We start from the raw sequence: 14,777 nt of genomic DNA, 5'->3' as shown, positions 1-14,777 counted from the left end.
ATTCCTCCGGTGTCAGTGAGTTATATGATCTCATGGTCATAGGAACAAATACTTGACACGCAGAAAACAGTAGCAACAAAATGACACGATCAACATGCTACGTCTATTAGTTTGGGTCTAGTCCATCACGTGATTCTCCTAATGACGTGATCCAGTTATCAAGCAACAACACCTTGTTCATAATCAGAAGACACTGACTATCTTTGATCAACTGGCTAGCCAACTAGAGGCTTGCTAGGGACAGTGTTTTGTCTATGTATCCACACATGTAAATGAGTCTTCATTCAATACAATTATAGCATGGATAATAAACGATTATCTTGACGCAGGAATTATAATAATAACTATATTTATTATTGCCTCTAGGGCATAATTCCAACAGGTGTTGCCTGGCTTCCCCTTGGAGCGAGGAGAGCCATGGGAACGGGAGGAAAAACCAACACGTCCTCGAGTCGCCGAGTTAGCAGAAGACTTGAAGCCGCTGCCCGAGCTTTGAAACTGGGCGACGCATTGATCGAAGTTGCTGAGCATGGCGTAGAGCTCATCGAGGGTGATCGATGTCACCCAGGCATCTAGGGCGGAGACGAGCGGCTGGTAGTCTATGTCCAGCCCATGAAGAAGGTAGGAGATCAGCTCATCATCCTGGATTGTCTTGCCGGCGATGGCAAGCTCGTCGGCAAGGCCGCGCATGAAGGCGAAGTAGGTCGCCATCGATTGGTTGCCCTTCTGCGCGTTAATGAGGGTAGTGCGGATGTTGTTGACGTGGTTCAAGGACTACGGCGAGAACATGCCTGCCAGCGCCGCCCACAGTGCGTGCGCGGAGGTGATCGCGGTCACCGTGATAAGCACCTCTTTGGTGAGGTTGTTCAGTAGGTACCAAATCACCTGCTGATCCTCCTATACCCAGATTGAGTGGAGAGGGTTGGGCTTAGAGGTTTCCTTGCCATCCTTATCTTTGGCGGCGAGAAACTTGGCCGGCTCCGGCGAGGTGCCATCGACATAGCCGAAGACACCGGCACCCCTTAGCTACGGCGTGATTTGGGCACGCCACATAACGTAGTTCATGCGAGAAAGCTTCTCCGTGACCTGCCTGTTGAGGCTCGGCTGGGAAGCACCGGAGGAAGACATGGCTGGCGCTAGGTTTGGAGGTTTGGAGCTAGAGATTGGAAGAGGAGGCTCTCTTACCATGTAAGATTGCGGTAAGCGTCTTACCTCGTTAGAGGCACGCGATGCGTGTTATATAACAGGGGCGCACCTCCCTGGATAGCGCATACATGTAGTTGGGATTACAAGATGAGGATCAAGAAAGAGAGGAGATAATAGGGCCGACTACGGTGGAGAGAAGATAAACCTTCCTAACTGAACCATAACGGCTGATCTAGGATCTATCCCTATCTCCTAAGTTACATCTTGTTTGACACCATCAATATGATTTCAAGGTTTTCACACATTGCCATCTTGCATCAGCATCCTAAGAATCAAGAAATTCCAGGTTAAAATAAAGGAATCAAGAAATCCCTGCCGTGCCATCACCGATCATCACATTATCAGAAATGTTTGTCAAAAGAATATCAGACAGAAGTGTCATCTTCGGGGAACCAACGTCAAATACATGATCGACTTTTTAGATGATGGAAGCTTTATTTGCCCCCAGCCTCTGGATCCTAAGATGCATATAGCCAGCATTGATACAGTATATGTTTATTGTAAAGAGATCGAAGTTTGATATTGCCGAGGGAGAGAAACATCAAAAACACAGACAAACTAAAGACGTACGTGCCAATAAAAAAAGTCCAATCTAAACTCTAAACACTGAGAAACGTATCACTCGCACGCCGTCCAAACCCGAAAGTTAATTCTCCGCTGATCCACTCGAGCTTCTTTCATCACAATTTTTTATCTAGACTAGAACAGGTAGACTCCATGTAGGCATTGCCAGAAATTTGAGAACTTCACAAAGAAAGGCAAGATGAAGGTTTATTTGAAAGATAATTAAAGAAGATTGCTCCAGCCTCCAGCATTTATGTATAAGATCGTCAAAACTATCATCTCATTGTAGGGCCAGCAGCCGCTTGTATCTCCCCACCTTGTTGTTGTTGTTGTTGTTGTTGTTGTTGTTGTTGTTGTTGTTGTTGTTGTTGTTGTTGTGTTTCTTCTTCTTCTACCTCAAGTGAACTTCCCTCTCCAGAACAGGTCAAATTATCATCATTCGAAGACACGCTTCCTCTCCTCTCGCTAAAACGATTGTCGAGCTCCAAGCACTCCTTAAGCTGTGACACCACCTCCGCCATAGTCGGCCGTTCCGGGGAGACCTCTTGCTTGCAATGCAGCGCCAAGTCAGCAGCTTTCCAGACAGAGTTGATGTCATAGTCCCCTCCCATCTTTGCATCCACAATGCTCTCGATGTTTCCTTGGTCGAGGCTCTCGTGCACCCACTCGCCAATGTGGATGTTCATGATGTCGCTAATCGGTATGACCGGGGCACGGCCTGTGATGAGCTCCAGGAGGACCACGCCGAAGCTGTATAGGTCGCTCTTCTCGCTGATGTGATAACTGCGGAAGCACCTAAACAATTGGTAGACGCAGGGGTCCTTAATTATGAAAAAGTAACAACACTCCAGGAAATGTTGAAGAAATGGAGTATACATGAGAAGAGATTTATGCTGTGCATCATGTAGTCAGGATCTAAGTACCCGAAGGTACCGGCGGGCTCAGTAGTTATATGTGTTTTGGAGTCGCTGAAAGCCTTGGTCAGGCCAAAATCAGCAATCTTAGCCCCAAGATCTGTGGTCAGGAGGATGTTCCTGCTCTTCACATCTCTGTGAATCAATGCTGGCTTACAAGCAATGTGCAGATACTCAAGACCTGTCATAAAATAATTACTACTCCTACTTTTCTGTTAAAAGCCATGTGCAAATGAAATCATAGGACCTAGTAGATGGCAGCTATGTCCGAACCTTGTGCAGCATCAAGGGCGATCTGAAGACGCTGCTTCCAAGTGAGTGGTTTACTAGTAGAAGTGGCTTCACATGTCAACAGAGATTAAACATAGTTAGCTTAAAGAAGATTCTGCATAACTTCATGGACTCAGTTAGTAATCACGGATAGTTTAAGGTATATGCAGTTCTTTTCGAATGAAATGCAATGTTTCTGTAATCTAATTTTCAGGATACAGCACATATATAGCTGGTTTAGTGCGCCTAAAACTTAGATTGGCATATAAGAATCCACATTTGAATGGACAATATGAACCTCTCAGATGATCCTGCAGGCTCCCTTCGGGCATGTACTCGTAAACAAGAGCCAGATGATTTCTGTCCTTGCAGTAGCCAATCAAAGAAACTAAGTTCTTGTGATGAATCCTGGTCAAGTGCTGAGCCTGCAATACAGCATTCATCACCATCATGCAGATAATTTAAGTAGAACTCATAATGAGAATGATTACTAAGTGGTTTTGTAGTACTACACACAGAAAAAATAATCTTAATTCCTTCATCAAAATTCGTACACGGATGGCTACACTAAAAAACCTGGGGGGCAGACAGCTGAAGGGATTACACACGAATATTTTAATTGTGACACATAAAAATTCACATTGTTTTTTGTTTTTACCTCAGCAAGAAACTCTTTACCCCCTTGGGAAGATGACTCAGAACGCACTTTCACAGCAACTGGGTTTCCATTCTCCAAGCAACCAAGGAAGACAGGTCCAAACCCTCCCTTTCCAATCTCTTGGCTAAAGTTATTCGTAATATGCTTCAGTTCTTTGTAGGAGAACTCTCGGCTCCCAAGTAATGCTGATCCATCTTGATGACCAGTAGCCTTCTGCTTAGCTGAATACATGCACAGCATAATGGCAAGCATTTTATTTTTGTATAACAAACGACAAAATAAAATAAAATACAAAATTCTGTAACGCACAAAACAGAAACCATTATTTCCGTCTGACTGTGTTACCTTTTCCTTTGAACGCTTGGCGCAGCAAAAATAATATAACAAATAGTGCGAAGGCAATAACTATTGGGACAACTATTGCAGCGAGAAGTTTCCCGTTGATCTTCTTTCGAACTGGTCTGCAGGCAGTACCATTGCCACACAGATTTGCATTGCCACCGACCCTGGCAATATAAATGTACACAATAATTCAATTATAATGTTCTTCCATGGTGTTCCGAATAAAGAGAAATGTCCAACTATAAATGCTGGAAGGAACCAATACTTCTCTATAAATATACTAATCAATCAAACCTAATAGTTAGCTAGTAAAATGTAATACTGACACTATTTTAAAGGTGCTTTCATAATGAATGTTATTGAAGAAATGAACTACCCATGAAATGCACTGGGACAGAGTAAACTGATATATAAGATTCTTCTAACCGTTAGCATATTATTTTATTCACTAGAGTTACCTGTCCTTGTTGTAGTATATTTTACAGTTGATAACTGATGATGACATAACTTATCTTTCCAGTTAACCAGAAGTAATATACCTTACTGAGTGCGCAGTCAAAGAAATTGAAAAGCAAAAGGCCCAAATAGCAAAGCATACAATTTTAAGCAGTTAGTATGATATTAAATCATCATATTACTGATTTACATCTTAGTGTGTATTTTCTTTCTTCAAAAAAATATATTCAAAGTTAGTTAACTTTTGATGGCTGAACATACCTTAGTGATAGGGATCCATTTTGGGATCTTTGTAAAAGGCCGTAAGGAATTGGTCCACTTAGATCATTGCTGGACAAATCCCTATAAAGGAAAAACATGGTATATGTACCATTGCCAGGAAACTGTCGTGCCGGGATTCAATAATGAACAGATAAGTAATAAGACTTACAGAAACATTAGTGATGAAAGTTGCCCGAGAAAATTTGGAATAGGACCAGATAAGTTGTTGTGTGAAAAATCCCTGGAAGGAGTAACAGATCTTGTGAATTACAGCTAATAAGGAAAAGGAGGGGGGGGGGGGGGGGATACAACGTTTTCGGAAGTGTTTTTTTTCAGCTTCACTGCATGACTGGATACAAATGGCAAAAGTAAGCATCTAGTCAGTGCATGTGATGAAGAGAGTTACATGTGTCTCCCAAACTATATCATTAGTTTTCTGAAAGTATATTTTGGTGAACGGTGAAGAAAAATGAGGAAGCACATAGTATCATATATCCAGAGTTTCTATATGGAGATACAGACAGTTATTTCTTTTTCCTGAAAACATGGAGACACAGACAATTTAAGAAATGTATTGTCATCCATCGGGAAGTTCAAGAGAGTTTCTCTGTACTATCGTGTAAATTGTTTCAGGTATTGTTCAGTAATTCTCTCCCTGTGTAAACTAGCTAATCATCTTAAGAATATAGTACACGCATTTCTTTTTTGGAAATTTCCAAATGTCTGGGAATTATGTGCATGTAATAATTTAGCTTATACAAACCTTCGTGTTTTAATAACAAGTACACTAGTTCCTGTATATACTGAAAAAGGCGGGTGGGGAAAATATCACAAATGCCTTTGAGTAGTGTAAAAAAAGCAGTAGCATGTTAAAATCCTACAGTAAGAAATGATGATGAGAAGTAAGAACCTACAGATACTGGAGTGCTTTGAGATCTCTAAAATTAGTAGAGATGGCACCAACTAACCCAAAGGAAGACAAGTTTCTGCAAAAAAGTAAACCCAGAACAGTTAGCTTCTCTTGTTCATTGGTCCTAAACATTTCTTAGAAATGTCAAGATATTCTGCGTATGAGAATGCATTTTCCTTTATTTCATCCAAACATAGTTATGAAACTTACAGTCCCATTATTTCAGAGGGACTTGCTGGTGGATATGAGCAGTTTAATCCTCTCCACACAAAAGCTTTCGGTGTACATGGATCACCCATCCAGTTTTTTACGACACCAAAATTGTCTTGGGTTGCCATCATAGCTCTAGCTGCTTTGCAAGAACAAGGAAGATGGTTAATTACACGAACAGATAAGCAGGCAAGCTCTAAGATACTAATACACCTCAAATGTGATAAAGGACAGTCTAATACAACCCTCTCTACTGCTAAGAAAAACTTCTACTTCTCAACCCTGAACTTACACCACAGCCATGAACAAACAGATACTACAAGAATAAACAATCTAAAACAGCTCCACCATTTGGATAAAAGAAATTTTCACAAAAAAAAGCTAAAAACAGAAGAAAATATGGTACAGACAGATCAATAAATGGAACTTGGTGACATGGCAACGGCATGGCAGTAATGTAGTGGACATGTGGCATGCACATCACACTAAATCGCTAGTGAGACTACACAAGGTGGAAAAAAGTGGTGGTTTTAATAGTTTGTGGTTCTCAATCGAGACGTTTTAGAATTCAGGGTTGAAAAGTGAACTTTTGCCAACGTCCAGAGTTGGAAAGTGGACTTTTTTCTATTGCAGATTAGACAAGACCCTTTACATAGTAACTGTAGCTGGTTATACCCTCTGTAATCCATACTAATATTGCATCAGTAAATTCATACCGTCTCCAGGATCAGTTGCAACCGGAGTTACCAGTTTCACCAAGTACATCTCCATGGCATTGAGGATAGGTGGAAGTGTTGCATTTTTTGTAGAAACAAGTGAGACACTATAATTTTCCATCCCTTGCACAACACCGGAAAAATAATTGGCAAATAGGAATGTTGGGGTGTAAGGTCGCCCGTTCCATGTCTTGTTATTGACAATGATATCAAACTGCCTCACCGCTTTGCTCGGTACATGCTGCAGCTCAGCAAAGTAGAAAATAAAGAAGTATTTGGAGTTTATGTTCGCCGATGGATCAGATGGATTCCATGAGAAATCAATTCTTGAGCTATTAACAGTCGCTGCATTTTGCATAACAGATGATGGCACATTGTACACATCCCTGAGGTTATTATGCATTGGAGATGTTGCAGATATCTTAGTACAGTTCGGAATCGCATTATATGTAGTCCAGATGCGATCTTGGGGATCCGAGGGGTACCTGTAGACCAATGAAGTATATGGTTTATGTAGTATTGTAGTCCACTGGATTAACTAGAGTCAAAACAACCATTTCTCTGTCAAATTAAAAGTATACCTTGCAGACAAAACTTATGCAGTATAAGGCTAAAAGCAGCGGTTACAGCCTACAGTCATTTATAAATATATTTTTCCGCAAGATATCAGCCACCAAAATTTTACTTATGTTGATCAAGATGGCGGTAACGCGGATTTATGTTAAAATTCGATAACAACAATTCTAAGTCGAAAACTAACCTGATTATTGAATTTTCTGTGGGCCCCGTGTGGAACCGATTAGAATTAACCAGCACGAGCAATTGACTTGCATTTACCTCTGGGTAGAGGGTGGTATTCAGTGGCCTCAACTCCAGCCCAGAAATAAATGGATTCCCCGTACCTTTGTTCACCAAACAAACTTGCAAGTAATCAGTAGGAGCCACAAGTAAGATGTCCATCCAGTTGAATGCTCCTGCATCACTGTAGTTTACTTCATGCCAGTAGTTTGTCCCCAGGTAAAGATCAAAGACAGGAGGTTTGCCCAAGCCATCATAGTTTCCATAGTAGAAGGAGGCACGAACAAGGTACTTGTTTCCCATCACCAAGGATCTCAAGGTGTAGCAATTCCTCGGACCATGTGGAAAGAACCGGAGATTGGAATAGCTTTTCGCCAGTGATGGATCCATGTAATCTGAGGAGATGTTGCGGTTTTCTCCCGTGGTGATGAAACCATAGTCTGATACATATACTATATTTGTAATGGAATCTTGGTAGGTAGAATTCACTGGGATGCCACAATCGATGCTTATGAAACCTGGAAACAAAATACAAGTCAAACAGATTTATATCACCATTAGTTATGCACCATGGATTTCTATCTTCGACCTTGAATAAACTTTTGGCTATGAGCAACACAGGGGCTTCTTATTGTACATTTTCTGAACAGAAAGAGCAGTAAGAAATAAGAATTGAGGGGCAACGCACCTTGATAATCAGGCTGTCCATGGATCAACTGGAACATGTAGAGAAGGAGAACTGCTACACATAGCTTCATGCTTATTCTTCACTCTTGTGAGCAAACTAGAGCCTTCTATCTGAGAGAGAGAGGGAGAGAGAGAGAGAAGGGGGGAGACGGGCATATATGCACATCCATGGGAGTAGCAAATGCTTTCACATGGTATTACGGTTGTCCTATTCGACAATGATAGATTAAGAGGGCCAGCATACAGTGAGCTAGTGCGGCTGTTTCGAAACAGTTTCGTCATGATAATGAAGTATCTTCCACCAATAGCAAGGATACAGCTGCGACAAAATTGCAACTTTTAGACTTGAAGCTACGACTCCTTTGTTGGCATTAGAAAAAGACTGTCCTCTCATGTGGTTTGGTCATCTCATCTAAGTAGAATAATAAATCAGAAGGGCGAGTAAACCCCATGGCTCAAGCATTTCAGCATATGTATTAAGCTCTTGAATATAACCGACGTGTGGAACTAATTGTATTCTACCCGATCTTGTTGTGGTGATCTTGTGGCCATGGGCTTGGTGCATAACTTAACTGCTGCTATCCGTATAATCAACCTAATGAGCTTGCGCACTAAACTAACAAGATGATCCTAAGGACAAAGCTAGGGAAGAATAAGGTACCTCATTGCTTACTTATTACGATCTTACCACTCCCTTAACAATCTTAACAATCGGGATTACTGCAGAGAAGCCCTGATTTTTTCACCCGGATTTCATGCTCTGCCAACAGCTTCAGATGGAGCCACGTAGCTGCACAGCGACCACCGACCAGGTACTGTATGTGGCATTGTGGCCACGACAAGGGGGCGCGCCGCATTCGGAGACCCTGAGGCGCGGTCGGCACGCGCAACCCGTACGCCCCCGGGGCCCCGACGGCGCCGCCGCGTCAAGACACCACCGCACGAACTACTCGGCCAGTGGATGGCAGCGAGCCAGATAGTGTGGAGTCGTCCCTCTCGGTCTCCTCTCCTTGACCTCGGTGTCAGTGGGCATGTCGGCACGCACTGCACTGCACTGCCCCGAAGGAGATGCAGCGCAGGCAGCCAAGGGAGCCATTTCGTCGAGCACCCTGCGCGCGCGGCGACCGAAATCGACCCCGGCACGCACGCCTGCGTCCGCGCCGAGATGAGAAGCGCGGCGTCAAGGCCGACGGTTCCCCCAGAGTGACGCGCACGGGGGGCGCGACCACGGCAGCGCTAGCTCCGGCGATGGCATTTCGCCGAACATACATCGGGCACTGCTTCTCGGTGGGCGGTGTGGAATCAACATGGAAATTCAAATTTCGCGGTGAGGCGGGGGGAAACTGGACTGCGGGACCCGGTGTCAGTGAGGTAAAAAAAAAACCTTTCCCGCCTTTCCTCCTCCCTCTTGGTCAACACAAGGTCAACCATCACCATCATCAATCTGGTGATGTTTTATTCCCTCAATTTTTTTCTTCCGAAATTCCATTCCTACATGAATGAAACAAAGCAAAACCTATACGAATTAATCAACAAAAAGAATGTACAAATCCACCCACCCACCCATCCATCCATCCTAGTAAAAAAAAAAGCCTTTTCCCACTCTTCTTTTTTCTCAGTTATTCAATTAACATTCCTACTACTGAACATATTCACCGACGACGATGCATGGGCCGCTTCACAGGTCTCGTTGCTCCCGGAGCCGCTGCTTCTCGTGGAGCTCCATGAGCCTGGAGAAGACGCCGACCATGGGCGCGGTGTTGTACGTGCATGCCTCGGTCTGCATGTACGCGCCCCGCTGGTCGTTGAACCGGTCCTCGCCGTCGGGCCCGCCGACGACGGCGCCGACGAGGTCGTGCGGGTTCCTCTCCCCCGCGCTGTACCACGAGTCGAACCCCTGCGTGCACCCGATGAACCCCTTCTCGTCCGTCAGCGACGCCGTCGACGCCGCCCGGTGGTGCACCCGCCGCGGGTACTGCTCCCCGTACCCCACCAGGTAGCTCGTCTCCATCGGGTTGCTGCCCAGGATGTAGTCCGCCTGCGCCTTGGCGAACGCCAGCACCTCCTCCGCCCCCACCACGACGTCCGCCGCCGTCTCGCCGCCCGTGTCCGAGGTGTCGGCGTCCTCGTCCACGGTGCAGCGGAGGGGCTCCCCGAGCGCCGCCAGGTGGTCCGAGTGGACGGTCAGGAGGAAGACGGCGTTGGTCACGTACTGGAGGTTGTTCCATGGACGGATGAAGATGAGCCCCGCCGGGGTGCGCGGCGCGTTGCGGGCGGCGCCGCCGGGGTTCTTGTTCATGTTGGAGCACACGTAGAACTCTCCCTTGGACCGGTACTTCTCCAGCACCGTCCGGTACTCCGAGCTCAGCTCCTTCTCCTCAATCAGCAGCTGATCGATCAATGGCCAAGAGAGAGGATTGTTAATCGCACGGATCAAAACAGAATTATTGCTAACTAAACAGCCGATGATGCACGGCTAGTTTCGGTTTTTAATTGACAGCTGATTTGTAAATATAAGACCTGGCTTTGAACCCTTTGACCTTTTGTAAATAAAACAGTTGACCCTTTCTGAAACATGTGGACCTCTATAGGCTTAGAGGCTGCATGTCGATCAGGACGTTTGTGAGCACCTTCTACAGTAGTAGTCAAACTATGTGCCAAACTTAATTATTAGGGTTGACTTAAGCACAGTGATCGTAATCAACCTGTCCTCCATTTGTCTGGTAATATTTGAGTGCAGAATTTCGACATCAACTGACAGATGCCATGGTCGAATGGCATATATTATCATGGAACTTAATTTCAGCGCAGTACATAATGAATTTTCCAGGTTATAAACCAACCCGAACATCAAAGAAAAATGGGCCGTACGTATGGGCCACACGATCCTTGTGGGCTCAATTACTAGTAGGTGCTCAACCTGTGATCCAACCACTTTGCTTCTCCCACACAGACATGCACTCTACTTAATCCAAAGAAGAAGAAAGAAAACCGTGCAGCTACTGTCGGTTGAATATTTTTTTTGTCTCATGTGCTTCTACTATTTTTTTCCCTCCTCTCACCAACTTGATTAGCCGATATACATTAATTAAACGACGGAAGAAATGACCATTCGACTCCTCCACTCCACTTGGGCAAGTAATTAAGTAAGATGTCCAGCCAGAGTATCCATCAATCATTAGTTGAATCGCTTGCTTCAGACATCACATCCCAAACAGCAGCAACCCATGCCAGGGACAAAAACAGCTTGTGGATGACCAAAGAAAGAGGCATGCGATGAGCCTTCACCCTCACCCTCATGGCAAGAGGAGCTAGCTAGCCGCATGCTGCCTTGCGTTCTAAGCATATGCATGGGAGAAAGAAACAGAAGGTGTGGTCAAAGGAGTTATGATTAGGAAGGCAGTCCAACTCCCAACGAGACCTGAGTGACAGTGCGGCCGTCACCTCGCGGACAATCCAGGTTAGGTTAGGAAACCGGTCTGTTTCCGGAAGGTTTTTTTAATAAATTGGCATGGCATGGCAGACACCAGGAGGAGCACATGTGAAAGGAACGTGTTGGAAATATGGTTGCTCACAGGACAAAGGCGCAGGTGGTGTAGGCCGGGTAGGGTAGATCAAAAGATCTCTCCTAGCTAGTTGCATGTTTGTATTAAGTACTGTATATAAAACAAATTTGGGCATCTCTGATCTCTTTTCACCCGGCCCTCTTGGTGGGCTGAGCATCGTCTGCTCTGCTCTGCTCCCCAACCATGATTAGCTTTTTTGTTGAGAATCATCATCAACCATCTCATATGCTTATATATACTTAACTGGAGTCTGCACATGGGCGCCGGGCCCTCTAACAACAAAATCAACGTCTACGCGAGAACACGCGGTGCAATTCGGTCGAAAGGCTTTTGGGATATGTATATGCATTCTACTAGAAGAAGCGTGGAGAGATGGCCGGTCCGGGCGGAGTTGTTGGGCATGGCGCATCCATCAACCCCAGCGGAAGCACCCCAAGAAAGCATGCTAGGTAGCCATGCTTGCAAGCTAGAGAGAGAGGGTGCGTGGCTAAGCAAAAGCTAGGGTGCACCAAACACGCGGCTTGCTCCTCATGCTAACGATGCAGAAACCGGTGGCACGTCTGTCAGTTACTACAGTAGAGTACGTATATGGGACGAATTAACCGCATTCATACCATGCAGTATTAACCCCTGTTATTTTGTTACGTAGTACTATACGGCTGCTACTGATTACCACAGTAGTAATTTTCTTTAAAAATTGCCAACTAACTATATTTTGGACTGCTAATTTTAATATTTTGGACTGGACTAACTAGTAGAGTAGTAATTGACGTATGGCTTTGACTAATTTACAGCTAGCTGCCGCGATCGGCGGTGGAATGATCCTATTTTTGGCGAGAGGAAATCATTCTTATCATGCATGCAGCGATGAAAAGGTAAGCAAGTTTGACCGGTCCAAAGAAAGGAAAGGTGGATAGGTTGGTGCATGCATGCATGGGTTGCTTGCTTGCGTGCGTGCGTCAGCAATGGAGACTGATCACTGATCGGTAGTACTGACCTTGGAGGCGAGGATCTGTAGGCCGGGGTACTTGATGTCCCAGCTGAACTCGGAGACGCCCCAGCCGGTGCCGCCGAAGTCGTCGGCGTTGGAGACGACGTAGTCGAGGTAGTCGCGGCCGCCGGTGGCGCGGTGCAGCCACAACGCCGCCCACAGCAGCTCGTCCTTGTACCCGCTCGCCGACGGGTAGAAGCTCTTCACCACCCGCACGCTGTCGTCGTACCGGCCCCTGTACTTGTCCGCGAACTCGAACAGCTGCACGTATAAATACATACGTACGTACAAATTCAAATTAATGCATGTACTCCGTATGTATGTAGAAGAGTATATACAATACGTATTGCCGAAGCGTGTGTGTTGTTGTGTGTGTAGGACGGACGGTGAGCTGCTCGCTGTCACGTACCAGACGACCCAGCTGCGGCTAGAGTGGATCGACTGTCGTATTTTAATCGTGAGTTTCGTGTAAAGGGATCGAGCTGACAAAAGCTAGCTTAAAGGGAAATTAAGCTGCTGGTGCTGCTAATCTAGTCTGAATTTTCTGCTAGCTTTATGTTGATTGATTGATTTCGTGCGGCAAGTAGTGTATGTAGTAGTAGTAATACGTGTGACAGCGTACCTGCTGCGCGTGGTGGAGGAGGAGGTGCGCGTAGTGCGCGTCGCCGGCTCGCCGGAACACGATGGACGCGGCGGCCATGGCGGCGGCCGTCTCGGCGGCCACCTCCGAGCCGGGGTGCTCGGCGTCCACCTTGTACGCCCGCCGCGACGTCGTCATGTCCTCCGGCCGCTGCCAGCAGTAGTGGTCCGAGTCGCCGTCGCCGACCTGCGCCACACGTCGATCGATCGGGTCAGAAAAGATACAGTGTGTGTACGTACGTGTTTACACACTACATTCTGCGCGCGCGCGCGGCCGGTCATGGCGATGAGTGCTGACTGACCTGGGTCCAGAGCTCGTTGGGGGCGGTGTGGGCCTTGATGAAGTAGTCGGTGCCCCACTTGATGGACTGGAGCGCGTGGGCGCCCTCGCCGGCGGCGGCGATCTGGTCGCCGTACTCGAGGACGGCCCAGGAGAGCATGGTGACGGTGAAGGCCATGGGGAGGCCGAACTTGACGTGGTCGCCGGCGTCGTAGTACCCTCCCACCAGGTCCACCCCCTGCTCCAGCCCGTCGGTGAGCCCCGAGTGGCCGCGCCACCGCACCCGCTGGTTGTACGGCAGCCGCCCCGAGCGCTGCGACTCGAAGTAGAGCAGGCTCTTGGACAGCGCGTCCCCGTAGTCGTGCCGCGCCGCCGACGCCGACGCCATCACCAGCGACACCGCCACCACGGCCGCCGCCAGCGCGAACCTGCCCGTGACATCGCTCATCTCACCGACCGCCCGCCCGGCCCGCGCGCGCGCCGGCCAAGAAAGAAACTGCGAATAACCAAGCGTCGACGGCGCGATCGATCGACCCCCGGCCCGCCGTAGACGAAAATGGCCACCGGTGGCCGGACTCGCCCGCGGTCGCCGGAATAAAGGGTTTCCAAGAAGGGGAAGTGGACCGGCGCCTCCTCGGAAAAGTGAACCTCGTCGCTCGGTGGTAGCTTAAGCTGGAAATGGAAACTGATATAGATAACCGACGAGGGAGTAATTGACTTCCAGCTTTAGCGGCGGACCTCTTCCTCTTCCTCTTCCTCTTCCTCGACAATATCTCCTTCGCTGTACATGGCCGATGCTGGTGCGATTATATATGGGCGGGGCGGGGAAGCAGATATACAAACAAAGTGGTAGGAATGGATGGCGATGTTGGGTTGGTGGGCTGTGTTGAAACAAAGGAAAGGAAAGGAGGAAGAAGCTTTGGGTTTGGGGCTTGGCAATGGCATGCATGGCGGTGGCGGTGGAGGTGCGGTGGCTTGGCAGGGGGAGGACAGCGACGTCCCGGGACAAGTCAGTACCAGCTACTCCTAGTCCTAGTACTGCTCTGCTGCTGCAGTTGAGGATTTCATTTTTATTTGGGTACTGCCTTCAAGCTCATGCAGGCCGCAGGAGCCAGTCCGTTTCGTTTCCTACGTTATTTTTTTTTTTGGTTGTTCAGCTTGGTCCACGCGGCCCCACGCAGCGGCTGCTGAGGTTGGTCGGTCCTGCCCTGCCCCGCCCAGCCCCGGCGGTCGTCGTGGCCAATCGGGGAACGGTTCCCGCGTTTGCTCTGACGTACGATCGCACCGGTCTACGGTCCGGATTTAGTAT

At 47.1% G+C, this 14,777-nt stretch overlaps 2 protein-coding genes and 1 non-coding gene across 4 annotated transcripts; all 3 read right to left on the bottom strand.

Moving 5' to 3' along the window:
• Positions 1-512: 512 nt before the first annotated feature.
• On the bottom strand, positions 513-651 carry LOC123406610. The gene has a single exon (XR_006612275.1). It is a non-coding gene; the product is annotated as a small nucleolar RNA Z247 (small nucleolar RNA).
• Positions 652-1,848: 1,197 nt separating this feature from the next.
• On the bottom strand, positions 1,849-8,388 carry LOC123404264 (probable LRR receptor-like serine/threonine-protein kinase At1g05700). 2 transcript variants are annotated; one of them, XM_045098187.1, is made up of 13 exons: positions 7,994-8,388; positions 7,268-7,823; positions 6,508-6,992; positions 5,792-5,930; positions 5,586-5,657; positions 4,841-4,912; positions 4,672-4,752; positions 3,958-4,118; positions 3,613-3,833; positions 3,253-3,379; positions 2,958-3,023; positions 2,694-2,865; positions 1,849-2,565 (listed from the first exon to the last, which is right to left on the bottom strand). In XM_045098187.1, the coding sequence occupies exons 1-13, from the start codon at positions 8,061-8,063 to the stop codon at positions 2,046-2,048; spliced, it is 2,742 nt and encodes a 913-aa protein (XP_044954122.1). In that variant the 5' UTR covers positions 8,064-8,388; the 3' UTR covers positions 1,849-2,045. The 2 variants fall into 2 exon arrangements, with proteins under 2 accessions (XP_044954122.1, XP_044954123.1); XM_045098188.1 differs by having other exon boundaries at positions 2,364-2,565; positions 2,647-2,865.
• Positions 8,389-9,428: 1,040 nt separating this feature from the next.
• On the bottom strand, positions 9,429-14,380 carry LOC123404265 (endoglucanase 5-like). Its single transcript, XM_045098189.1, has 4 exons — positions 13,491-14,380; positions 13,172-13,375; positions 12,556-12,810; positions 9,429-10,381 (listed from the first exon to the last, which is right to left on the bottom strand). The coding sequence occupies exons 1-4, from the start codon at positions 13,914-13,916 to the stop codon at positions 9,671-9,673; spliced, it is 1,596 nt and encodes a 531-aa protein (XP_044954124.1). The 5' UTR covers positions 13,917-14,380; the 3' UTR covers positions 9,429-9,670.
• Positions 14,381-14,777: the final 397 nt, after the last annotated feature.

Source organism: Hordeum vulgare, chromosome 6H, assembly GCF_904849725.1.
Source record: "Hordeum vulgare subsp. vulgare chromosome 6H, MorexV3_pseudomolecules_assembly, whole genome shotgun sequence".
NCBI lineage: Eukaryota > Viridiplantae > Streptophyta > Magnoliopsida > Poales > Poaceae > Hordeum > Hordeum vulgare.
This window is presented reverse-complemented; position numbering and strand designations above follow the sequence as displayed.

Bases quoted from the DNA above. Each gene is read 5' to 3' on its own strand.
- LOC123404264 (XM_045098187.1), bottom strand. From the start codon at position 8,063: ATGAAGCTATGTGTAGCAGTTCTCCTTCTCTACATGTTCCAGTTGATC. The intron at 4,913-5,585 runs GTAGGTTCTTAC...TACTCCTTCCAG, and splicing joins CTCAAAGCACTCCAGTATCT to GGATTTTTCACACAACAACT. The intron at 2,566-2,693 runs GTACTTAGATCC...CCAATTGTTTAG, and splicing joins GAGCCCGCCGGTACCTTCGG to GTGCTTCCGCAGTTATCACA.
- LOC123404265 (XM_045098189.1), bottom strand. From the start codon at position 13,916: ATGAGCGATGTCACGGGCAGGTTCGCGCTGGCGGCGGCCGTGGTGGCG. The intron at 13,376-13,490 runs GTCAGTCAGCAC...CGTGTGGCGCAG, and splicing joins CCAACGAGCTCTGGACCCAG to GTCGGCGACGGCGACTCGGA. The intron at 10,382-12,555 runs GTCAGTACTACC...TTGATCGATCAG, and splicing joins TACAGATCCTCGCCTCCAAG to CTGCTGATTGAGGAGAAGGA.